This window comes from Spinacia oleracea, chromosome 5 (genome assembly GCF_020520425.1).
Source record: "Spinacia oleracea cultivar Varoflay chromosome 5, BTI_SOV_V1, whole genome shotgun sequence".
NCBI classification, from domain to species: domain Eukaryota; kingdom Viridiplantae; phylum Streptophyta; class Magnoliopsida; order Caryophyllales; family Amaranthaceae; genus Spinacia; species Spinacia oleracea.
The window spans coordinates 23,810,103-23,837,368 of record NC_079491.1 but is presented as its reverse complement, the minus strand read 5'-3'; the positions used below and the strand labels follow the sequence as shown (position 1 = coordinate 23,837,368).

At 35.1% G+C, this 27,266-nt stretch overlaps 2 protein-coding genes across 2 annotated transcripts; one reads left to right on the top strand and one right to left on the bottom strand.

Moving 5' to 3' along the window:
• Window positions 1–5,387: 5,387 nt before the first annotated feature.
• Window positions 5,388–7,833, bottom strand: LOC110802696 (uncharacterized). The gene is made up of 2 exons (XM_022008148.2): window positions 6,339–7,833; window positions 5,388–6,212 (listed from the first exon to the last, which is right to left on the bottom strand). Exons 1-2 carry the CDS (start codon window positions 6,528–6,530, stop codon window positions 5,775–5,777), a joined length of 630 nt encoding a protein of 209 aa, XP_021863840.2. The 5' UTR covers window positions 6,531–7,833; the 3' UTR covers window positions 5,388–5,774.
• Window positions 7,834–15,056: 7,223 nt separating this feature from the next.
• Window positions 15,057–25,931, top strand: LOC110802685 (uncharacterized). Its single transcript, XM_022008131.2, has 8 exons — window positions 15,057–15,214; window positions 15,317–15,419; window positions 15,518–15,622; window positions 15,711–15,796; window positions 16,489–16,730; window positions 24,254–24,440; window positions 24,833–25,016; window positions 25,447–25,931. The coding sequence occupies exons 1-8, from the start codon at window positions 15,162–15,164 to the stop codon at window positions 25,750–25,752; spliced, it is 1,266 nt and encodes a 421-aa protein (XP_021863823.1). The 5' UTR covers window positions 15,057–15,161; the 3' UTR covers window positions 25,753–25,931.
• The last annotated feature ends 1,335 nt before the right edge of the window (window positions 25,932–27,266 follow it).

The following is a 27,266-nucleotide window of genomic DNA, read 5'->3' as shown; positions in this document are numbered from 1 at the left end:
TATTATTGCTTTCCAACATCTTAATCAACTTATGAGTATTGTGATCCACACTCACCCAATTACTTACTTGCACTACAAGAAATTGTACTATTAACGACGGGAAATCCCGTCGCGAAAGGCCAATAATCGTTGATTAACGACGGGATTTCCTGTCGCGAACCCGTCATAAAAGGGGGCCGTCGTTAATATAAATCCCGTCGTAAATCCGTCGTAAACCCGTCGTAAAAGACATTTGCGACGGTTATTCCCGTCATTGTTTGGTTGTTAGCCCCGTCACAAAAGGCTTTTACGATGGGATTTTTGACCCGTCGTAATTAGGTTGTCATTAAAGATACAAATTCTTGTAGTGTTGCGACGTACTCCCTCCGTTTCATAATATTCCTTACTTTTACATTTTGCGCGGTCTTTAGTGTAATAATTTGACTATTAATAGTTTTAATTTACATTAGTAAAAATTATAAAATTTGATATTTAGAAAATTTACATAAAAGTAATCCAATGAGATCCCAAAGTTTATATCTTTTTTATTATTTATACTACTAATTACGGTTAAAATTTTAAAATTTTGACTATATGAATATTAAATATAAGGAATATTATGAAACATCTATTACTATATACTAAAAGAGACACAGGAATGACACGTGTCATTTCCTGGTGCGATTTTTTTCCGCCAAAATATTTTTTTTATTTTTTTACTTTAAAATAAATAAATTACATTACGTTTTTTTAGGAAACTAAGATAAAAATATATTTTAATTACCATAGATGTGTACTGCGTAATATATTATTGGAGGAAAGCTAAATCAATATTTTTTTTTTATGATACAATTTTATTTATGTATTATTATAACTTTTTAATCTGATAAGAAATATAAAAAATATTGATAAATGAACTTCTAATGTTAGTCTACTATTAATAATATAATACAAGGTAACTGGTAAGTAAGAATGTTAATTAAAATAATAATACATGGTAAGTAGACTAACATATAAGTTTATTTATCAAGATTTTACTCAATTCAAAATATGTTGTATTTGACTAACTCGGTCATGCTCGGGTCTTTTCGAAAATTAGTCTTGAGTCATTCGGGTTTGGTTAACGTTGTTATATCGTTCTACATACAAGTAAACGACTATAATTTTTAACTTTGCATAGTAATATGCAAATTTAGTTTATTTGAATATTTTTTTTACACAACTTTGAATTTATACTTTTTCATATATCATTTTTACTCTCATGTTTTCCTAATATCACAAGTCTTTTAGTTACTATATATTAAAATAATAAACTATTTTAGTAGTAGCCGTGCGTTGCACGGGGCCTAAACTAGTTTAAATATAAGGAATACTTGTAACATTTAAATTTGATATCCTTTTGGCACTTTCGGAGTTTCCGGTGATTGGTTGCCGGTTAATGACATCATTAACTTTAATTCTACCATTTCACATATTGATTGGCATATCGGTTAACTTAAAATAAAAGTCAAAGCTAGGAAAAATAGTCCAACGAAAAGTGCCAAAAGAAACTTAAATGAAAATTGCCTTTAAAGTTTTAAGTTACAATGTATTTTAAAAGATGAAATTATGAGAGTCGCCATATTAATAAGAGTGACGAAATTTCTTATTTTCTTTAATAACTGTGTCTAAATTAATCTTACTTAAGGTCAACTATTCCAATTTTGATTTTTGTATGACTATTTGGAATCAATGGTAGAGAACTTAGGGATGATCTCATAACCTTGACTACAAAGTCATCTCCATATTTTTTCAAATGATTTAATGCGAGTACGATGGTTAAGTAATTAAAGAATAAAGATCTCGAAAGCCAACGGAGATGTCAATTGACTTACCATTTTTTCACCTCTACAACTTAATACGTAGTTCTATATCATTATTGAAGTTATTAGATGGACGTTAATGAAATTATCCCGTCTTTTTAAATAATTACGTCATGACGCAAATTGGGAAGGGTAAAAAAAGTTGCAGAAAGTCTTATATACTGATAAGTTTTACCCAGGTTTTTTTTGTAATTTTTAATACGTTTTGGTTAACTTTTATATTATACAAAAAGTGATTATCAAAATTAAAAATATGAAAAAAAAAGTTGTTGGAGAAACATTTTAAAGGGTTAAATGATTACCTTTATGCATCATTAGTGATTTTGAAATCAATTGAGGTTGGCATGAGCGGTTAAGGGCCTCTTGCTCCTTAACCAAGGTCTCGGGTTCGAGCCTTGGGAATGGAAAAAATCTCAACTGGGAGGGATGCTGCCCATCGAGCTACCCATGCAAACTCCCGCGGGAGATTAGTCCACTCGCCGAAGGCGGTGGAAACTCCTCGTAGTAGAACCCAAAAAAATTTAGTGATTTTGAAAGAATTAATTTTTTTAAAAAAATTTATCACTAAAAACTAGATAAATTTACATGTATCGTGAGTAAATTTTAAACATTTTTAGTTAACTTTTATTTCGGTGTATAATATTTATGGTATACCATTTTTAAATACTCCGTAAGAATTAGGGAAGAAGTTGCCCAAATTGACAAGAGAAGGAAGGAAAAATGGCATTTAGTGATTAGTGTGAAAAAGGAAGAATAATTAATATTTAATATTTATCACCTGACGTGATGCAACTCTCTTCATTATTCTCCAAGTCTCAACTGTCTCAATTACTTTTGCATTTAATTCCATTTTTATTTTCTTAAATCAAATTTTTGTTCTTCAACGCCTTTGAACAACTCCTAGCTACCTTTTTTTTTCAATTTAATTAATTTATTTATTTCCCAAAATTCATTGTTTGTTGTTAATTATTCTTGTTTTCCTTAATCCAAAAAATTGACTACATTTTCGTTAAAAATAGGGCTAATTTGGGAGCAGATTCTCTGTATTTCAGAAATAGAATGTGGGAGAGTCTTTCCTCAAATTAGGCTGCGCCCACTTATTACATCTCAACCAATATGTGGTTAATGACCTGGGTGCTCGTTACTCAATGTACATTCCGTGTCTAAACGAATATATAGTTCAAACCTTAATAATCTCTATTAACGAAGTATAAGAGAATTCTTGAGTTTCTTAACGTTTTGGTGTTCCCCTGTAAAGTACTCCGTATCTATTATTATATCTTTACTAGCGTGTTAAACTTGTCTAAATGAAAATAAATATGAAATAATTTATTTCTATAAAAAAATATCATTTTAAAAACCAAAATATAAAATCACAATATTATTAAATGTTATATACGCATCGCTGGCATATATAAACACTAACCTGAAGTAAAAGAACATAGTTCAAAACCATTTATGTAGGCTTGCATTAAAATCTTTCTTCAAATTCATCGGATGCACACCCGATTGTATATAACCCAAATTGCAAAACATAATACCCTTTTAATTTAATTCTTTATTTTGTTGTCAACGTGTTGGTATATTGTCCAATGTCCAAGGTGGTAGCTAGCAGTATTTTTCATTAATTGAATTATTATTTTCAAGGAGTGGTTTTTAATTTGGTTTTCATTAATTGTTTTCACAAGTTGAATTGTTTTCTACTTTTCTTTTCAAGTTTGAATGATTTTGATGTGTACGTTGAATAATTGAAACTTGAAAGTGTATGTTTTTTGATAGCACACCAAGGATAGTTGGATAATTGAATGTACTTTTAGTGTGTTCTAGCTCGGATTAGTTGATATTTTTCCATTTTTTTCTTTATAAGTAGCGCAACATTAACGTATGTTCATAAGTAGTTTTAAAAAAAAAACCGTAAGTTCATAATTCAAAACATTATTTTTAAATTTCACAATACATCACATAAGTTCATAAGTTCACAGGTTCATAATCATAATATATGATATTTGACTTTTAAGTTTCATATTTGTAAATAAATGCGCAACGTCAATCATTTTAAACTAGTACATCATTTACATAAGTTCATAACATTTCTATAGATTAATTAGTACAGAGTAAAACATATAGTTGATGCTACCATATGTGAATAATACAAGAAGTTTAAATGCCACATGCATTGAGATAGCGGAAAAATATTAAATACTACGTAAAAAATATTCATAGGGATTCCGAAGCTTGGTTGTTGGTTAATTAGGCTTTAAGTGATTTAGGGACTTGGCGTTGGCGCGTTGCCATTATAACGTAGTTTCCTTTATACGGTTGTTTTGTTTTTCTTATCTTGGAGCTTTACTCTTCATAATAAAAATAATAATAATAATAAAGGCTTTAAATGTTACGATCCGCTTAATTAAAAATACTTTTTTATTTCAATATATACAAAAATAAATTTCTTTAACTCTTATCACATGCATGTTGAATATCTTTCACCAATATGGACTATGTTAAACTAATCTCAATGGATCTAATGAGGGTCCCGTGGTGTTCTCCATAATTACAAAATCACTCTCGTTTGCCTAGATTATAACCCTAGCGAAACTAGTTATTTCAAAAGCTAGTCAACCCGAATTGTTGATGATTTTTTCTTATCCATTTGGTGACATTCTTACCGTTTCTTTACGCTAGCAACACAACAACCTCTTGACACTTTTTTTTTTTTTTGATAAACAACCTCTTGACACATAATTTAAGTAGAATAATAATAATAATAATAATAATTATAATAATAATACAAAAAATTAAGTACCGGATAAATTAATTAAAATAAAATAAATATAATTATCACATATAAGAGAAATATTATGAGTTAGATTGTTACGGTCGTAAGAATTGTATCTTTGATTTAAACGAAATTCTAGCTTGGTAGGTTACACTACAAGAATTTGTATCTTTAACGACAAAGACGGGAACAACCGTCATAAATGTCTTTTACGACGGGTTAACGACGGGATTTTCCATTAACGATGACCCCTTTTATGACGGGTTAATTAGCGACAGGAAAACCCGTCATTAATCAACTATTATTGGCCTTTAGCGACGGGATTTCCCGTCGTTAATGATACAATTTTTTGTAGTGTCAGGGGAACCTTCTCCTTACTTATTGAAAAGTCCTCAACACCTCGCTCCTTGCTACGATATGTATGTACCATGTAGAATATCTTTATCCTCTCAAAAAAATGTAAAATACCTTTAATTATACTATATGTTTTGAACCATTTTTGTTAAACATTTTGTTAACTCGTGCAGTCACCATAATGATATGCACAATTTATATATGAATTGTTTCGATCACACAAAGAGAGTGATATGATAGTAACAAGAAACAAGTCTATCGATCTAAAAGACATATATGGTTGATGATGGTCCATGGATTAGTGGCATGCATGCATGGTCTAAGGACAAATAAAGAGAGCTTAGGTTAATTAAATGAAAATGACGACCAACCTTTTGAAAACACCATTTTCCTACTTTGTATTCAAGTCCCATGCATGCAGTTCATCTACCACGCTTAAATTGCGATTTATAACTTGGAAAAATACAACACTATTTAATCAATTATTTAATGTACAAATCAAAATGTAGGGTCACAATTCATAAATAATCTAATTATTATTATTAATTAATTAGAAATTGCTGATAGATTTACCAAATCATCAGTACAAATAATTTATAATCCCAAGTAGTAACCCTTTTTTTTTTTTTTTTTTTTTTTTTTTTTTTAATGATGATGATGCATGGCTAAAATAAGACACAAACGCGAATTATCCTAGTACTAAAACTTAAAAGGTTAATTAAAATAAGTAAATTAGTTAACAACGTCCTTAATTAATTAAACTCCCACTTGCTAATAACAGAGCTTAATATATCAAACAAAATTTAGCCCTTCTTCATCTTCTTGGAGCTACTACTATCATTGCCATTGTTATTGTTATTATTATTATTATTATTATTATTATTATTGTCACGTGCGAAATCGAGCAAGACAGTGCTTTTGCATTTGGGGCATTTGGGATCATCCTCCGATAGCATGACATACATTAAGCACCTTGGACACCCTGCCAAAACCATTGAACTAGCTTCTGGGCTGCTCATCGATACATCCGACGATACACACGAGCTCGGCGGCGACACCGAAGCTGATCGGCTAGGTGATTCCATCCTCGGGTTCAAGTTCGGGTTCGGGTTCTGCATCCTTGAACTTGGTGGTGACAAGTTCAACTTCAAGTCCAACTTTGGCACGTTGTCACCGTTTCTTTTGCTCATGCTCATCTCCCACTCACTTATTTGATCCTCCAAACCCTTCTTTTGCTTACTCTATAAATCCCAAATTAATTAAATAAATAATCACGTAAACAAAACCAAATGATCAACTTTAATTTCAATTTATATCATAATTACTAAATGAAAGATAATTAAATTAAATAAATAATTCAAAAATACCTTAAAAGAAGGGCACGGGTGATGGAATTTGGACGGAGGTGGAGATTGATTGATCTGGAAGAGATCAAGTGTGACGGGGACACCTTTAGAAACTAGAACAGCATCGTGAGAAACACCTCCATGTACAAAATTAGTTGTAAGAAGAGATTTATTTGGTTGAGAATATGAGTTTTCAAGTTGGAAGTATGACATTATTATATAGAACAAGGGGAATTCAATAGAGAGAGAAAGATTGTTCTCTTTAAAGCTTAATTAAATGGGGTTCAAGTGATGAGAACTTGAAGGCACCAGGGAAATGTATTAATTGTTACTACAAATTAACCAAATTTTAATTTATATTAATAATAATAATAAGAATAAAAATAAAAATGAAATTGCAAAAAAAAAATGTATGTAGGAGAAGAATTAAGAGGAGGAAGTGATGGAAATTGAATTGCCATTCATTATTGCTTAGGAGGGTCGGTGTTAATTTATACTACTTGACAAGTACTAGAAAACCACAACTACTTTTACTACTACTCCGTATCTTAACTATTTTTATATTTATTTATTTGTATTAAAAAAAAGAAGGAAATATAGTAATTGTAATTATAAAAAAAAATGAAGAAATGAGATAAAAAGAGAAAAATTTAAATGAAGATCAACCATAAAAATTAAAGACTCTGTCTCAATCTTCTGAAAATATTAATGACCTCCCTTATAGTTTGAGCACACATTTATGTCCTTTATATCTAACTAGGAGTAGCTTATATTAGTGGAGTATTATATATTAGTACTAACTTCCTTTGCAATCTAATACGAAGTATTAAGTTTGGTAGTTATGTCTCTTGTGAGTTATGATCCACGTACTCCTATCTTCGGCTTGCTTAGGGTTCATGTTTAGCTGGAATATGTGCTCCTTTTTTAACTACTAACAAAATTTATATTGTTGTTGCACGAGCTGGGGATGCATATTTGAAGTTTTCAGTCTATCCATCGTCCACGTGTGAATCGGATTGGGTGGATAGGCTGATACTTGGGTGAAATATATTGACCATTAAAATATTAACACCTAATAATATGCATAATAATCCACCAAAACAAAATTTTATATATCTTTAAAATATAAATATAAATATAAATAATATATATAAAATAATGGGTTATGGGTCAGGTGATAAACGAGTGATAGATTGGGTAATGGATCATAAACATATCACCCGCATCCGACTTGCATCTATCACTCGCTTTACATATCACCCTTTTTTATTCATTTATTTGGGATTTCATCCGTTTAATTATACCATGTGACCGAGTTATTAGATCATGTATTCACTGAACATTTTCATCGCTAATTTTGTGTACGTATATATGTAATGATGTGGTCATGTGGACGACGTGATCTACCGTGCTAATTGGTCAATTACCTTTCTTCTTCTTTTTTTTTAAAAAAAGAAATTCATGTTGTATTTCTTATTTTATTTTTAAAAAAAAACAATACTTAATTGTGGATTAATCTTAGGAGTAATGTAGTAGTCGATCGTTATAAAGTCGTACTTCTTAAAAAAAAAAAAAAAAAGTTGTACTTCGTAGATGAAGATCCACTCGAATGCTTGATCTAACCAATATACTACGTACTTGATTACTCCGGACAAGCTAACCTTCCATTTTAGAATGAGGAAAGAACTATATACACATAATGTCTTTTAATCTCTTCAAACGAAATTCGTGTAATGGTTAAATTTATCAAGAATAATATATTTAACATTGTCTTAAAGAAAAATGTCAGTGACACTCTACTTTTTAAGCAAATGTTTCGTTTCCATGTCAACCCATAAATCATAAAACAAACATTATAATATCTACTAGGTACTGAAACTTTTTAACTTTGAAATGACAATTAGGAAACTAAACATCAATCCTATATGGAGTAATATCATGGTTTAATATTTCAAAATATATAACGATAATAAACGCTTATAAGTACTCTCTTTCTCCCGAAATACTCGCATCGTTTTAATCATTTACACTATCACATAATTTACTTTGACCCTATTTTATTTCTAGTTTATGAAAACAACTTAATGTTAGTATATAGTAATATATTAGTAATATATTATTGGCTTCATCTTAATATATATTTTCAAAATATTAATATTTTATAAGTTTTATAATTTATAGTTGAAGATATTGGTGGTTGGTCAAAATTGTATATCGATAAACGTATTCAGTCAAAACGGTGCGAGTATTTCGAGACGTAGTTCTTTTAAAGTTTTTCACATTTCACGAGTAGTTGGACCGAACTTCAACCCCTTTCATTCTAATAAACATAAAGTGCTTCTATACGGAAAATGTTTGGTTGACCCTAAGGGTTGACAACCCCTAAGATACATATAACATAAAATAATATATAAGCACAATTAATTGGAGAGAGAATGTGTTGTATGTAAAGTTTCAATACATTTGTAACCAATCAAAATTCAATATTAAAAGGTTTACCAACCCTTAGGGTCACTCTATCATTGTCCCTTCTATACATCAATAGATCTTCTTCTACGATTTTACCCCCATTCCTTTTAGAAATTACTGATATATAAGTTTGTTTTTTTCATTTCTAAATTTTTTAATAACTTTATCACGTCAAAATCATTACAGAATATAATTAACAACATAGGGCATCGTCCAATTAAAAGACTTAGCTCGAGCAATTGCGCATATGTTACGGAAGCTGATGCATATACTCTCTGGGTATGGAATAGTCTCATACCCTGAGCTTCCATTGGTTGTTTTCCCACAAGCAATGCTACATGAGATTTAAATTTAAATTTAAAATAACAACCCCACATGTTATTTATTAATCTAAACCAATCACAACCCAGGGTATAACACTATTCCATACCCAAAGTGTATATGTAGCCTTTTCGATATATTACTTTCAGTCTAAACGAAGTTTGCCACCACTTAAATGGTTTGGGCCATATCAACTCAAGTATCAATATGGGCCAGACTAAAATACTTTAACCAGTTTCATGTCCAATAATGTAGAAGGCGTAGCCCAACTTTTGAGCTAGCAAACCAATACAAACACAAATTTATACTATTATTAAATCTCAATGACATTTCATGTCATCTTAACCAAGTGTGTCTTGGCCTAGTGGAAAGGATTCCACCTTCCAACCAAAAGGTTGGGGGTTCAATCCCCACTAGGGGCACTTTGAGGGAGGGTTTCCCCTTATCATTCCCCCCACTCTCAAAGTGTCTAGCCTGCTAACCCGGGCGGGTTGACCCGTACGGGGTTCCGACCCGGTAGGGCTCTTCTTCTAACCTTGCAAAAAAAAAAAAAATCATGTCATCTCGCCACATGTCGCCATCATTGCAAGTCACATGGCATAGCCTCATTGACATAATAATATTTTCTTATAAAAATATGAAGAAATGCTTGAACCCCTAACCTCATGTTTATAAGTTAGAACTTTAACCACTAATCCAATAATACAACTTATGATATCTAAGCAATTCAAAACATATAAGTTATGTTTATTGATACCCTGTATAAACTTTAATGCCTACCATAATTATACATTTTAATAGTTTTCTTATGGATTTCATTTACATTTTCATTTAGGTTCATTTATGATTATGTTTTTTTAGCAGACCAGTTCATGTAAGTTTACCTAGAGCAATAAAAAAGAGTACGTATTACACATAACAAAAGACTACTCCTTTTTAAATTTAAATTTAGTTTACTAAGATTTTTAACCAAATTTAATATTGAATCACCCTTCCATAAATAAAATATAAAAATAAATTATGCACAAACTTTATCTCATATTATATGTAAGTATATATTTAATATCAAACTATTGTAACTATTTTTATTTAACTCAAATTTTATCAAGATTAGTTCTCAATTTACATATAGTCACCGGGACATCGCCCGTACAAAAAATATTGTATATCGAAGTAAAAGTTCATTCAAAATGTTTTAAAAGTTATCCTAATATATGTAAAATTATCTATTTTTTAGTTATAATTATTTTTATTTTAATAAAAATTATTCAGTCAAAATTATTAATAATGGATAAAGGTAACCATTTAACACATTAAAAATTTATCCATCAAATTTGTGAAATTCTCATAATATAAAATTTAATTAAAATATGTTAAGAAGTTATAAAACATCGAATAAAAGTCATGTCGATCTACAATAAATGCGTGCAAGAGCTTTTGGTATAACAATACTACAGAAGTCAATACTCCGTTCCCTCAAAAAAAAAACAACAACTCCGTATGAGTGTATGATCCAACAAAGAGTGACAGAGCCAAAGAGGTACTCAAAGGAGTCAACGGTAGAAACTACTTCTTATAAGCATAGTACTGTTGTTATGCCACGCTATTTGACGCCCGCTTTTACGCATGTCACCCGTTTTTTGGTGAAAATCCGATATTACCCTTATTAATTCACCCCACCCCCCTACCCCCCCTAACCCCACCCCAACTCATACATCACTTTCTTTTTCCATAATATCTCCACCCCCTTCCCACCGGCGCCACCCATTGCGGCACCCACCACCACCACCCACTACCTCCAACTACCACAACCACCCACCACCGACATCCACCACCACCACCCACCACCTCCGACTACCATAACAACCTACCACCGTCATCCACCAGCCCATGTACTACCCATAACCGGAGAACTCATTCCCATTCACCTCATTACCGCCGGTGCACCACCATCCACGAAGGCTCTAGTTGTTCTTTTCCCATCACCAACGTCGGCGCACCACCATGGACGTGTTTGAAAAGGGTCCCAAGAAGAAGTGAAAGTCTAACTCGTCGGGTCAAGTAGAAGGGATGTCGCCTCTACCATCGTCGATGTTCGAGTTACAGATTTGATTTTGTTTTTTTTTTGATTTTTTTTTTCACGGAATAGGACCAGAAATCCTATTCTTACCTAGGTCGAGGATACCGTTATTTGAAATGCGACCGAGGAAGGAGAAAAGGTGCTCGAGATATGGAGGCGGCGGAACGACTAGACAGAAAAACTAAGGCGTGCAGTTGTAAATTTGAAGTGAAATGTGTACAACGCATGGATTTTGCGTGGAAAATTGTTCACAATGATGGTCATTATGACCAGACAATCAAACCTTTCCATAGCCATACCTTTGATCTTGATCAAACCCGAACAGCTCAGACCTTTCCAGTTTAGTCGTGCCGATGTCCTAAGGTGGTAGCCACTGCACTCTCCCCGAGTCCCCGCCATGTTGACTGGTAGAGGAGCTCGTGCAGTCGCGCAATCTAAGGTTCTGAGTAACTTGTCTTCTGACTGTTGAAATTTATGTAAGGTCATTTCTCGCAAAATTTGGGCATGGCACGCACAATCATAGTTTGGTTGTGTATTGAGAGGGTCATTGAGTTATAGTGGTCTAAGTCCAGGAGCTAAGAATCTCATTCGTCAGATGAACAATGCGCACGCCAAGCCACAAGTGATTATGTCCGCCATGCAAACAAAATATCCAGATGATCATCCTAATGTTAGGCACATTTACAACTACAAAAATAAACTTAGACGGGTTGCTAATGAAGGAAGAAATCCCGCTCAACAGTTCTTGCACCTGGCGAAAGAGCACAAGTATGTTCAATGGATCGTCGTACTGATCATCATACGTATCATCTGCACCCTCCTCCTCTTCACCCGACCGATGAGACGAAGATACGCGCTTTGAAGAATGGTACGAATGTGACGAATGCAAGGACTATGACGAATTGAAGGACTGCGTGACATGTGCTGGGTCATATGGGATATCTACATGCTGAGTAACCTGTGACAACGTAAATCCGGGCATCTGTCTCACACTCTCCCATGTATAGGGTATAACACCTAACGTTTGTGAAACCTGTGAGGTAGTATCGAACTGATGCTGCTGAGGGAAAGACACAGACTGTTGCTGTTGAAGGAAGGACACATGACGCTACTGCTGAGGAAATAACACAAAATGTTGTAGCTGCTCAGGGAAAAACACAGACTGCTACTGCTGCTGAGGAAAGGACAAAAACTGCGACGCCACAGTATTATGTAGAGGAATAAACACCCTCCCTCCATCGGTCGCCTCCACATTGCCATCCGAAGGTTGTCTTTCCCGCCTACGCGAAGTGTCACGTTTCTCGATCTCGTATGTCGTTGTCTAGAGTCAGGGACATGTTTACGTTTTATAACTTCAACGTTTAGATAACGAAAGCCCGCCATCTAATATTGAAAAGGTATTTAATAAGTAGTGCATTATTGAACATTAACCGATTTAATCATTTATTCTAATTACCATCTTTATTATTACTAATTTATTAATTTCTAATTTTTTTTGTTATATATTATTTATTATTAATTATTAATTACTTATTTTTTTTTATTATTCATTACTTGTTTTCATTGTTTATTGTTAATTAGTTATATATATTTATTAATTTTTTATAATTCATAACTCATTATTTGTTAATTATTAATTATTTTCCTAATTTATTATTACTTATTTTTTGTTATATATTATTTATTATTCATTATTAATTGCTAGTTTTATTTTTTATTTTTTATTACTTATGTTATTAGTTATTTATTATTAAGTTTACTTATGTTCAAAACTCCAATAATTGTTTCGAATCGTACTATAGAATAATCATTAATTATTAGGAGATAATTGTTTAGAATCGTACTCTAATCCAAATGGCGACATACTCGTTTCCTTATTAGGCGACATAAATTCATTTCAAGTACTCCGTATATATTTGTTCCATTTGCCATGTCTTAATTAAAACAAATTAGTAGGTGTTTATGATTACTAAATGTCTATTTATTATGCCATTATTAAACTGTTCCAACTAACGGGGAGAGTGGGGCAAACAAATAATAAAAGCAAATGGAAAATTAAAAACTGATAGGATAAACAAGTGTTGAATAAGCAATTGTCATATATATGACCCACTCATGGAACATGCAATATATACAAACAACAAATGGACAAATTTGTTAAACAAAACCACACGCCAGCTATAATGAAGGAAAGCAATTAAAGAAAATTAAAATAAAATAAATAAAAGTAAGTAATGGATAACACTCACCCAAAATCACGGACAACAAACCGACGTATTGTGGGGCATGCAACCTATACATGGAATAGGATTGAGATCCCTATTCCATCCCTAGGTTGGAATAGGGATAGTATTCCTATTTCCACCTAGGGGTTGGAGTAGGATTCATATCCCTATTCCATGTAAAACACGGAATAAGGTCAAGATCCCTATTTCGTGTTTTACATGTAATAGGAGTACTGACCCTATTCCCTTAAAAAATAAATTAAAAATAACTTATTACTGACCCTATTACATATAGGAATACTGACCCTATTACTAGGTAGGAATAAGAATAGGAATGCTGACCATATTACTAATTATTAATTCCTTTATTTTTTTTGTTATATATCATTTAATAATTTATTATTCATTACTGATTTTTTTATTATTTATTACTTATTTTCATTATTTATTATCACTAGTTATTAATTACTAAATTTTCTTTATTAATTATTTATTATTCATAACACATTATTTATTATTTATATTTATTATTACTAATTATTAATTACTTATTTTTTGTTATATATGATTTAATTATTTATTATTCATTATTAATTACTAATTTTTTGTATTAATTATTACTAGTTATTAATTCATAAATTTGCATTATTAATTATTATTTATTTATTATTTATTATTCATTACTCATTATTTATTATTTATTATTTATTATTTATTTATTATTTATTTGTTTATTATTACTAATTATTCATTACTAAAAAATGAAAAACAAGTAAAATATTGGATGTCATGGAGAGCAACGAAGCATGCAAAACAATAATGAGTTAGCGTGTTGGATGCAAAGAAAATAAATGTTGGATGCCAGCTAAACAAAAAAATAAACAGAAATATGGAATAAGGCCATAATTCCTATCCATTCTTAGGCTGAAATAAGGCCAATATTCCTATTCTTACCTAGGAATGGAATAGGGTTCTTAGCCCTATTCCATGTAAAACACGGAGTAAGGTCAAGATCCCTATTCTGTATTTACATGGAATAAGGTTGAAATTCCTATTCCATACCTAGGTAAAAATAGGATTTCTGGCCCTATTCCGTTAAAAAAAAAAAAATCAAACCTGTAACCCGGACGTCGACGATGGTGGAGGCGGAATCCCTTCTACTTGACCCGACGAGCTAGCCTTTGACTTCTTCTTGGGACCCTTTTCAAACTCGTCCATGGTGGTGCGCCGACGTTGGTGATGGGAAAAGAACATCTAGATCCTTCGTGAACGGTGGTACACCGACGGTAATGAGGTGAATGAGGAGATTTCTCCGGCTATGGGTGGCGAAAAACAGCTTAGTTACATGGGCTGGTGGATGACGGTGGTAGGTGGCTGTGGTAATTGGAGATGGTGGGTGGTGGTGGATGTCGGTGGTGGGTGGTTGTTGTAGTTGGAGGTAGTGGGTGGTGGTGGTGGGTTCCCGCATTGGGTGGAGCCGATGGGAAGGGGGTGGAGATATTATGGAGAGAGAAAGTGATGTATGAGTTGGGTGGGTTTGGGGGTAGGGGGGTGGGGTGAATTTATAAGGATAGTATCGAATTTTTACCATTAAAAAAGGGTGTCATGCGGACGTCAAATAGCGCGGCATTTAATTTTTTTTTTTTGTAAATTCGTTATTATACCTTGTTGAGAAGCCACTCTGTAGCTCAATCTGTATTCCCAAGAGAAGGTTGAGTTGGAACTGGAAATAATATCAAGAACAAAGATATGGGCAACTCTCAATCATCTTCCACTAACCCTCGTTTCGCTTCTGCTTCCAGGTTCTCTTTCTTCAATCGCACTACTTTTTTTCGTACAGTATTCTTTTAATTTTATTTTATCATAAATTAATTTTAATGATTTCTTCTTCATTTTAATCATAGATCATTCACACAACACAAATTGGAAGAGCTTCAATATTTATTTGAGTCACTTGCTACTCAATCTCACAGCAATGGCCAATTCATCACCCCTTCTGTTTTTAAGGTCAGATTTTTACTATTTAATCGCGTTATGATAAAATCACGCGTCGATTGGTGGTCTTAATGATATTTAGTTAATGCCTTGTTATTTTAATTGATTAGGATTATTTCAAAATTCCTGCTTCTCTTGGAGATCGGATGTTCGATTTGATCACCCAGAAACGCCATGATCAAAAGCTTACATTTGAAGATCTTGTTATTGCAAAGGTGATAATTTTGTTGTTGGGTTATTAACAAAATGCTATGGGGTAGTCTTAAATTCCATTAAAATGACCTACGGATTTCCCTTTTATAGGCAGCTTACGAGAAAGGGACCAAAGATGAGATTGAAGAATTTATTTTCCAGTTATTAGATGTTAATGATGATGGCAAAGTTGACAGGTATTGTTGTCTGATCTTTGTTCGTAAATTTGACAACTTTTTATCCCATTTAGACTTGTTCTTGCAATTTCCTGTATAAATAATCCATGTGAAAATGATTGGATATTACTCCAGTTATCTGAAACTTAAAATATTGTCTCTTAAGTAATATTTTGCTGGGTCCTGGGGGAAATTTTCACTTACCTGAGATAACTATTGAAACCCGGAAACATCTTTTGTGACGGGTTTGAATATAGTGGTGGCCTGTGCCTTGCGTTGATTTAGCTTACTCAGTTCTTCTGCTAGCTTTTTAATTTGGTAAGCAACAAATGATAGCTTGACATACAAGAAATGAGAGCTCACTGCCTGCTTAGATGTTTCTTGCTTGATACAGTCAGATAATTATTGGTCTCTAGTTTTCATGATGCATGTAGTAGGTTTAATTTACGGCACCTGACATGAGAAATTAGACTTTGTGAAGGCCTTGAAGGGTGTTCTGCTCACCATTATATTTAAATGCTTACCTTTTGTTGGAGTAGATCAATGTGATAATTATGAAGCGAGATTGGGTTCCTCCGGGTCAGAGTAATGTGTATATGTTGTATGCATGTATTGTTCAGATAATCAGATTTATCAGAAATACTGTATGTATTAGTTAGTTTCTTTACTGTGTGGTGTCTTTATGACCTTCAGATTCAACTCTCAGTTTACAGGTCTGATCTGCAAGCTGTTATAGATGCTATTCTGGATGACTTGTTTCCTCTGAAGGATAATGAATCTGGGATGAGATCACATCAGTGCATTGTAGACGCTATCCTAGGTGCTGCAACATTCTTAAAAGATGACGGAGAAGGTGGCACGGAAAGTATGTCATTTGAGGACTTCAAAGACCTGTGTGGCCGTATTCCATCTCTTAGGAAGTACCTTGGAAGTTTGTTGTCTCCACCTGATCCAGGTACCTCACCTTTTAGACTTTTTTCTTCTACCATTATACAGGCTATAAAGAAATTCATAGTATAAAATTTTCTATGTGCTCTCTAGATTACTCTTTGATAGTTTGATTCTCCTCCTGCTATGGATGCTATAATGCTATGTTTTGCATTGTTTTATATACTTTTGAATGCAAAATAATTTCCATCGAGTTAACAGAAAGCAGAGAGTTGTGACAAATTATTATTATGATGCAAAGACAATAGAGTTGTAATAGATGATTAAACCTATAAGACGGTCTTACCTATGAATTTGTATTTACAATATGCATATGATTGGTGTACTTCAGCTGTCAACTACCTTCTCTTTGTTTTTGGCTTGTATTTACAATATGCATATGCAAGACTTGAAAATTGCAGCTTCTAAAGGGATTGACTTTTTGTTAAATAGGGTCATTTGGGACCTTGTTGAGTTGTTTCTCATTGACTTTAAGGATTATAAACCCCAAATCTCCTTCCCAAGCAATTGCGCACACATAATCCCAATTCACATACCTTTTTGCTGGAACAAAATTTTCATTCCTACCTGCTTCTTGTATCACTTTCTTAGGAAGAGGAAAAACAATACTCCCTCCGTCCCAGATTAGTTGTTACACTTACCTTTGCACAAAGGTTTAGGTGATAAGTGGTTGTTTGGATATCAATTGTTATTTTATTGAAAAAGTAGATGTGATAGGAGTTAGTGGAGTATTTTTTTAATTGAATGAGGGAGGGTGTGAGGACAAAAAAATATTTAGTGGGAAGAGAGAGACAAATATAATAATTAGTGGCGTCATTCCTAATTTAGAAGTGTAACAACTAATCTGGGACGGACGAAAAAAGAAAGTGTAACAACTAATCTGGGACGGAGGGAGTCCTAATAAAACATAATCAACCAATTTCCATGTCTGAGTGTACCAGTAATGAGAGGAGTCTAGCACACTAGAATTGGATCTTCTCTTCGCTCTAGTGTTGCATTAAGTGCTGGAAGTTATAGTTTTTACTATAGTGGAGGATACAGCAGTCCAAAAAATGGTTAGGCACACACTTAAAAGAGTGTCAGACTGGGGATTGAAATTGGGCAGGGCGGGTGCGGGTACCCCCTCCGTCGCACCCGTACCCGGCCACCTACTCGCCACCCGTGACGGGTATATTCTTATATCCACACCCGCTCCACCACGTAAGTGGATATCCACTAACCGCCAATACCCTCATTTGAACGCCTATACCCGCCAGGCTTTTATGCGATATAAACGTTTTTCAACCTCCTAATACATAAGAATATAAAAAAATAAATTAACATGAACTATTATGATCCCATGGGCATTCAATTACAGTATACTTCGTACTTTTTACATGGAAAAAAAACAAAAAAAAAAATTAACACAAGAAATTCATGTACCTACAAACCTACCTCCCTAAATTACTAAGTCAATTAAGAAATAGTGAAGCATATTAGAAATATCTAGTGATGCAGATTCATTAAATTCCCAAGAGTCTCCTTTGAAGAATACGCTAATTTACAAATTTAATACAAAATCATAAAACAATTACAAATCCATAACATTACTTGAATTTAATGGATGTTGTTGAAGATAATTCGAGAGAGAGTAAGGAGAGTGTGAGGGTGGTGGTTGAACCTAGCGGTGGTCGCTGGATTTATGATTCTGTTTTTACTTTTATTGACGCAATGCTTTGGGAATTGGGAGAGAAGGGGAGGCGTGCGTGAAAGTGAGTAGGTGGGTCAGTGAAAAGTTAAGAGTTAGGTAATTGGCAACTAAAGATGGGCTTGGGCTGCCTGAAAGTGAGATTGAGATGCCAAAATTCAAGCTTAGTAAATTATAAAATAGATTGCAAAATAATGCTGGTGGGCGGGTGGATATGGGGCGGGGCAGGCTGGACAGACGGGTATGACTTCAAATCCACCATGTACCCACTACCCATAGCGGGTACGACTTTTCATACCCGTACCCGCCTAGTACCCGCCAAAGTCGTACCCATACCCTCCCCAACTAGTCCGGGTGTGGTGCGGAATCCGCAAATCTATACCCACCTGCCATCCTAGGCATCACTAGGAATATGAGGATTAAACACTTGAGTTTAAACTTAGATGCACTAAGATAAAGTTGAACGAATTTCCTGGCCTTTTTTCTAGACACCGTTACGGTGGCCTGCAATATCTCGAGAAAGTGTTACCTACGTTTTTTTTTTTGGTTGAGAGGAAATGAAATGAAATGTAATCTACTTTTTTCTTTAATTCCCGTAATTAAATTAATATCAAGAAAAAAAGAGTACATTCTCCCTCTGTCCCACTTAGGCTTCCATATAAAGGAAATAGGTAGGTGTTGGCCAAAAAGATTTTAAGTGTGATTAAAAGTTGAAAGTGGATAAAGAGAAAAGCACAAAGAGAAAGTTTAGGAATTTGATGTGTGCGACAAAAGGATTGATGTGATGTAGAGAGAACAAGTAGTAAGAGAAAGTGGGATTCGCTTCATTTGGGGGTTGGCGTTGTTTTCTATTACAGGTAACTGAAACTGGAAGATAAATTTGGGACATTTCAATTTAGTTGTGAAGGATAAAATTGGGATGGAGACTTCGTTATCTTTATCGAAGAAAACGAGGGGTAAAATGAAGATAGATCAATAAGATAAGAGTAGGTAAATGGCTTATTTCGTGTGATTATGTGAAGTATACAGTTGCTAGGGGAAGAATAAAACAAGTAAATAAGTTTTATGATTTTTATCTAATTGCATGTGTGTTACACTGTTACCTAATACGCTCATTTACTCTGCGTACTATGTACTGAGTACACCGGTATTACGTACTGCATATTAGTATTGACTATTGTGGAACACTTTGGACAAATTTTTAACATAATTAGGTAGCGAATTGCATACCCTTACTGGAGCATACTGCGTACTTGGTATCAATATGCTTGTCTCAATCTGCCTCTTTCTCCTTCTTTCTTTTAAATGTTTGTTAACTGATCTAGTAAGTCAAAACCCTTATTCGTCTCGTATAATTTCGGCTAGGGCTATGGTAATACTTTGAATCATAGTATATCCTCCTCTGTAAATCCTTTCCATGCTAGTCATTGCATGTTGTATTGGAGTTATTATACAATCCCATTGCAAGGTATGCAACTTGAGTCCCGCGTGGTCATAAGAGAGGAAGATGTGGGGCTTATATAGGTTAATAGGTGTATGGGCTCTCCTGTATCAACTGTATCAAAGCCAGACCGCCCGTATTTGCGTCCGCAGACTGCGGCCTGATAGCTGACATGCATACCACCGCCCCTCTACGTCCGTGTGAGAGCACATGGACTGCGGAGGGTGGTGGGCTGATACAATCATTGCAAGGTTGGGAGGGGGGGGGGGGGGCGTCTGATCACTGATGTGGCCATGTGGGGCTTACTTAGGTATATGGCTCTCTTCCCTTGGGATCTTTTGGGGATGGTTCTTCTGTAGGCCTGTATCAAGTTGTACCCAATTACAGCGTACCCAGGCATTATCCTGTTGACACTTGAACACTGATGTCCAATAATGAGTCTGAGTAACCAAATACCTGAATGTGCCCCAAGAAATATGATTGCTCGAATAGTGGAAAGCTTTTAAGAATCTGAAGTTCTGGACCCTCTAAAAAAGACAACTGGTTTTTGTTTTTTGAGTAACAGGAAAATTATTAAACATCCCTCATGAAACCAGTCTGATCCCTTGTGGCATTTGATTGTGTTAATATGAGGTCACATTTTCTGTAAAGGTTGACGAAGTTGTCCCGCACTCTACCGTTGGCAATACCCTTCCATTTGTGGGCTTTTCTGGGGAAGAAAGGCATCATCTTAAGATATCTTCTGAAGAGCTCCATACACAACATAAAGTAGGGGGTAAGCAAATATCCCTATTGCAAGTTACCATTTCCTAGATAGCCTCAGTTATAATGAACTTTTGATCCACAATGCACTCTATAATGTTTTCACTGAAGCCCACTTTCCTTAATCATAAGTTTTTCTAATGTCTGTTAAAGTTTCGTGATAATTGAGGGAGAGATACATGCCTCTAATGATAGAGCTCTTTGGCTAGACCACTAGATCAACAATGTGCGCCCCTATGCATGCAAGAGCTTTCGCTTCATGAATTTTTTTGTGCAGGGGAAACTAATAAGCTACAGCCGAATAGCCCTGCATTTTGCTCCAGTACACTCACCTGTACTTTTTGTTTTAGCCGGCAAGGACTGGGCTAGAAATGGGCTTCAAATCACCCTTACATTTGGGGAGTATTCTTTTAGGGATAAGGCTAAGTGTGGGATTTATTTCCTCAGAAAACATGCCATTAACCAATTTGTTCTCAGTTGCCTTGCGCGTGTTAATGCTCAAACATCTCAAGCAGTTTTCGAAAAAGGCAGATGTAAACCCGTCTAAAGAAGGGCATTTCAGGAATTCAGAAGAGGGATCTTCTATTCCTATCATTAACAAAGCGCACCAAGCTGCATAGCGTTAGGGGAAATTATCTAAGGTAACACTCAGCTTTAGCACTGTTTCTCAAAAGAACCCGGTGTTTTTCAAGATTTCTTTAAATGACCCTAAGTTAGGATTTTTATTTTTTTGATGTTATCTTTCTATCCTTCATTGCATTCTTTTGCTTCCCTACCCTTCCACTTTGAGGCTTGCATCTGCATTATAATCCATAATTTGGGATGATTTCTTCTTCTACTGTTTTTTTCTTTTCAAAACCTACTCTGTCCAAAACCAATCAGCACAACAAAACCGAAAAAGACCTTACTAAAGAACGGTGAATTTGTAACTATAAGTGAAATAGTATTGTTTAAATTTGCCAAGACTCTACAATCTTCCATTAGACATAATCATCATCTTCAAATAGTAAAACCATCCTCAACGGCGAAAAGTCCGACTACAAGATGTTGGATCTTAAAGTATTAAAAAGGAAGGAAAATTTTACTTTGAACATACTAGTTCCAGAAAAAAAAATTATCACAAGTTCCTATCATCATCATCATCATCATCATCATCATCATCATCATCATCACCACAAACATACGGAAGTGAAGTTTTTTATTAAAGGATATCGAATTACTGATTGTCGTTGCAGGGGACATTTAAATCATTTAATGAGGTTGTGAGATGAACTGATATTTTTGAGCTTAAAAATAACGGCAGAAATTATATTAAGTTGCTTGATAGATGATGAACACAAAAGGGATACAAAAGGTAGTGACTTGAGGCCACAAATCTCCAGATTTAGTGACTTGAGGTCACTACTCTCCAAAGCCCAAGCTTTACTAATTTCTCAACATCCTTTCTCTTTTCTCTCCTTCTTTACTTATACTACTGTTCTCTCTCCTTCTTGCAAGTACAACCATTAATTGCTGCTGCTGCTGCTTTTCTTTGTCAGATAGTGCCAATGGCCTTGTGAAATGCTCCCCCCTCCTGTGCAGTTGCAGTGTTGTTGGTAGTTGTTGGCCCCCCTATTTCTGTTGTGTCTGTTGTAGACCTGAAAAGGTGTGTCAGGTGTGGGTTGGCTGGGTTGGTCCATTACAGGTTGGTGGCATGAAAATACTGATAAGAATTACTAGTAACTCTATTTCTCACTGACTAGTGAATTTGCTGCACAACTTTTTCGGCTCCATCCACTTTGCTATTCCACAAGGTTACATTTATTATCTGCTATCACCTGTTCTGAACTGAGACCCCTTAGTCCCTTAAATCTCTTCCTGCACCAGATGCACAAGTGAATAAGGTTACCTCCAGGAATACCCGCACCTAGCCACTGAAGCACAGCAATAAGACAGGCTTGACTGTAGCAGCAGCCAAAAATAGATGATCGGGGATTTCAATGCTAGAGCCATAGATCATGCAATCCTCTTGTTCACGAATCCCCGGCTTATGTAGTCTTTCCTTAGTCTGAAGTTCCATTAACTGAATTCCACAAAATAAACTTGTGCTTAGGCAGCCCATATCTGATCCACAGCCCATAAATGCCTGCACAGGATCCAACCTAGCCATCCACTTCTATGCTTTATTTACTGAGAAAAAGGGCTGCATACTCATGAAACTCATTTTCAATGTTTTCTTGATGTTAGGAATTTTCCACGCAGCTAGCAATCTCAGCAGGGGGATAATCCCATGGTCCCACCAATTCTGGTTTTTAATGCACACAGCGTGTAGCCATTTAACCCTACAAATTGTCTTGTTTATAGGCTATTGTCTACATATAGTCACATACTACTCCAAAACTTATCAGCATTCTGAGAATATGGTACTTTGGAATAAGATAGGAATTTGTAAGATCAAGGAATTAGTCAGAGAATACAGTGCTTTGGAATTTCTTTTGACTGCTCTTCTCATCTTTAATCTTTGGTGAAAGCTGTTAGCATTCTCACTCCCCTCTTTCGACTGTTCAGCTTAATTTTCTGTCTAAAGTTGGACAAATATCTAGAGTGTTAAGCGTATACTTCTCTCAGCATTTTCCAGATCAGAGTTCCTAGAGTCAAGTTGTTAAGCATTCTGACTAGCAATCAAAGCCTGGAAAGGTTGAGTGTCTTTAACCTTCATATCACCGAACTCCTCCTTGTTGAACACCTCGAAATCAGTTGAGTATAACAAAGAAACAGTAAACACACAGGCTTCCAAACTAACACTATTCATCCAGTAAATACTGGGGTTATTATTAGAAAAACACCACCCAGGACATATATTAGATACAAGGCTCCCATTTTAGCAGCATTAACCTTTGACTGTAAGAATCAGACCCACAGAATAGCCCACCTTTATGAGAGTAAGGAAATTTCTTCACTTCAAATTGTTTACCTTTGCTATCCAATCCCCCTACATTCCAAGATAAAATGTTATCCATGGTTATCCGGGAGCCTCACCACCATTTCATCATTATTATCATTAAAATTTAAGAATTCTTCATCATGCTCAGGCCATTACCATCTCTCAATGCTTTAAACCTTTTGCTAGTACTGGTAGTTACTAGGCATTACCTTCAGTTGCCTTCTTTGGTGGGTTTTCTTTCTTTGGAGCTTTCACTTCCTTGACAGCACGATAAGAAGCAGTTTATATTGTGTATGCTGAGAGGAAACGAGGAGTTCGTTGGAGTTGTAACTATTCTGAATAAGATGAAAGAGAACCAATTACAGAGGTTGTACTTTCCAAAACCTCGAATTAGGAGGCGCCGCCGCGCGCTGGCCTCTTCGCTAGCTTAGTTGCTCAATAGTTTTTTTATCCAGCAAGGATTAAGTAAGTGTTTAAGGCCTTTCATGCATTTTTTTTCTTCTGAATGCTATGTGGTTTCTAGTCCTAATTTCAGTAATTTATAATTTATTCTAAACCTTTGTAAAGTATATTTAATTTTCTGTTCCCGATTACAAGCTATATAACCTACTTGCTGCATGTTATCCGCAATTTGAGCCCATTTTGTTAATGGGCAAACTTTTGTTGCTGGAGTTTCTTGATATTATAATGAACAGCATGATTCCTTTTACAATGTAGGGAGGGCAGGTTGTCAAGTTCCTCGTCTGCTGTACTCTGAAACTTATGATTCCAACCTAATAATGAGGAAGGAATATGCTTGGCTGATAGGTGGCCTTCTCACTCAGCTAGAGCTAGTGGAGTGGAAACTTCTATACCACAGTTCATATCATGGCCAGAGTTTTAACACGTTCCTGGGAAATGTCGCGTGAGTTTACTATCTACTTCCTCTAATGAGTGTTAAATTGTCCTAGTCTTTGGAAGCTTAAAACATGCTTGATGATAGAAGATTTCAATGTCACGTTTCTCATGTTTTCTGTAGGAAGGGATACTTCTCTTTGGTTAGTTCTTGTCCCTTATTGTCTTGTCTTTTTGTGTGTCTGGCTGAGATTGGGCAAATCAGCTTTACCCAGTTTTCAGTTTATGTTTTTTTACTCTTCATGCCTTTCACCAAATATTCAGAAGTGCTAATGGCTGCTGCAATATTTGAAAATTCTGTGGTTTGATGAAAAAAAATGTTGCGTTGTTTGCCAATGCACGTTCGATAGGGACAGCCTAAAACATTCAATTGTAGTAATGGGTATTGCAATTTGAGTGCAGAAATGATGAAGGGCCAACCCTGTTGATTATTAAGGATGCAGAAGGCTACATATATGGAGGTTATGCTTCCCAGCCATGGCAAAAGCACAGTGATTATTACGGTGATCTAAAGTGTTTTCTGTTTCAGCTGCATCCAAAGGTGTCTATTTATCGGCCAACTGGAGCAAATAACAATTTGCAGTGGGTAAGAGATGAGACCTTAATGTTTATGAAATCACGATTTATTGGGCATGACTGGTGTTACTGCAACGATTCATTTGCTTTTCCCCTCACTTTCTATTTTCTACCCATGATTAAATGAGGATTGCTTTCTAGTTTCTACCACTCACTTTTACACCTGAAATTATTAGTTTACCCTTTCCTGAAATCCCCTGGCCTCTAAGAACCCATTACGAAAGTGTAATTGAGAGTCCTTTTGTAATCTCAGTACATTATATGGTAGTTTTGCCAACTTTTTAGAATTTCAGTCCGGTTTCTGGAAACCTTTATGTAGATTATCATTTATCAGTATCTGATGTACTCTCAATTTTATTGAGAATTCTTTAAATTAGATATTTAGATAGTATTGTGTCCTATGATATCTATCTGTAGCTGATGGACTTGCACATTTGCAGTGTGGTGTTAATTACAGTTCAGAGTCTATCCCGAATGGAGTTGGCTTTGGAGGGCGGGCTAATCACTTTGGTCTCTTTCTGACGGCAAATTTTGACGCTGGTCAAACCTTCGAGTGTAGTACATTTGGGAGTCCTTACCTGTCGAAATCCAACAGGATATGCCCAGAAGTAATAGAATGTTGGAGTGTGTTCCCTAAAGAAGTGCAACAAAAAGGGAGCAATGCACTCCAAGGTACTGTACTCGATAGGTTTAAGGAAGACCGAAATATGCTCAACTTAATCGGCCTTGCAAATTCCAGTCAGTAACATTCCAGGCATTTTTTGACAAAAATGTCTACTTTTGGGGGTTTGATTTCTGTAAAGTGTTGAATGACAATGCTTGTATGAATGTATGATATTTGCTTATTTGCTTTGTATGATAAAATATGCTGAATAACTTATTGGTTTGCTAGAAACTATATATGTTCGCATAATGTTATTTTTAATCCTTATTGTCCATTTCCGATGGAGCCAAAGATTCATTTGTTCGTTTGGCTGTGGGATGTGATGGACTAAATCAAAATGACTCTTAATACCTCTTCGCTTCCTTTCCATGAAGTAGAAGATGGTCGTCCCGTTATTGTCCCGTTATCGCTTTTGGGTCAATTGGAAACAACCTCTCTGCAATTGCAGGGTTAAGGTTGCGTACGTCCGACCCCCTCTTACTCCGCTTCTTGCGGGAGCCTTTTTGAGGCAATGGGGTAATGATAATGATAATGATGAATGTTATTTTTAATCCTTGTAAAGGTGTTACTTTGACCTAATGAAATCAATCAATCACTAACCAGAGGTGGAAGGAACATCCTCAGCCAAGCTAAAACGTACTACTGACAAGAAGATATTAATTCACGTACTACTGACAAGAAGATATTAATTCAAAACCAAGATTGCATTGCAGCACAAAATTAATTAGCATCTTACATTTTCATATATCACACATTTTATGATACACTTCCGTTTCTTCGGCACGCAGTTCTAGATGTTTTACCCATTACCGTTAGAAACTTGTTGAATCTCTTATTCTTTTCTGCATCTTGTTCCTTTCTCTCATCTCACATCTTCATGTAATTGAGCATGTTTCTTTAGAGCTGTCAAAACATGTTATTGGGTAGGGTCCTTTCAGGTTTCGGGTCATAATCAGATCGGGTCACTTTATTACTCAGGTGTCGATCCGGTTGGTTTTTGGTCAGGTCGTGTGGGGTTTTTTTTTCCATTTCGGTTACAAGTCGGGTTCGGATCGAGTCATGTTCGAGTCGGGTTTAATTTCGTGTATGGGTCTTATATAGTTGGGTCTATAGCAGTTAATCTCGGGTTTGGGGTCAACATTCGGATCGGATAATTTTCAAGTCGGTTAAAATTCAAGTCAAGGTTCACTCTTGGACATGGGTTAAGATCGAGTAAATAACGGATTTGGTCATCTCAAAATATTCAAGCGTAAAATATTTACTACACAGGTCGAGTCACTAACAAGTTATGTGGTAAAAATCGGGTTAAAGTCATTGTCGGGTCGGGTATCGTACCGGGTTCGGATCATTGTTCGGTCGGGTCAGTTTGGTTATCGGTCATCTTTTGGTCAGGTCTCGGGTTCGTGTTCGGGTCATACAACATCGAGTTAAAATCGGCTATCGATTTTTTTTGGGTCGGGTACAAGTCGGGTTTCGGGTTACTTGTTTAACCAAAATTTCGGGTCATGGTCGGTTACGGGTTTAGTCGGTTCAGGACGGGTTTTTGGATCGGGTCAGTTTTGGATGGCTCTATGTTTCTTTGTATTCCCAAACATT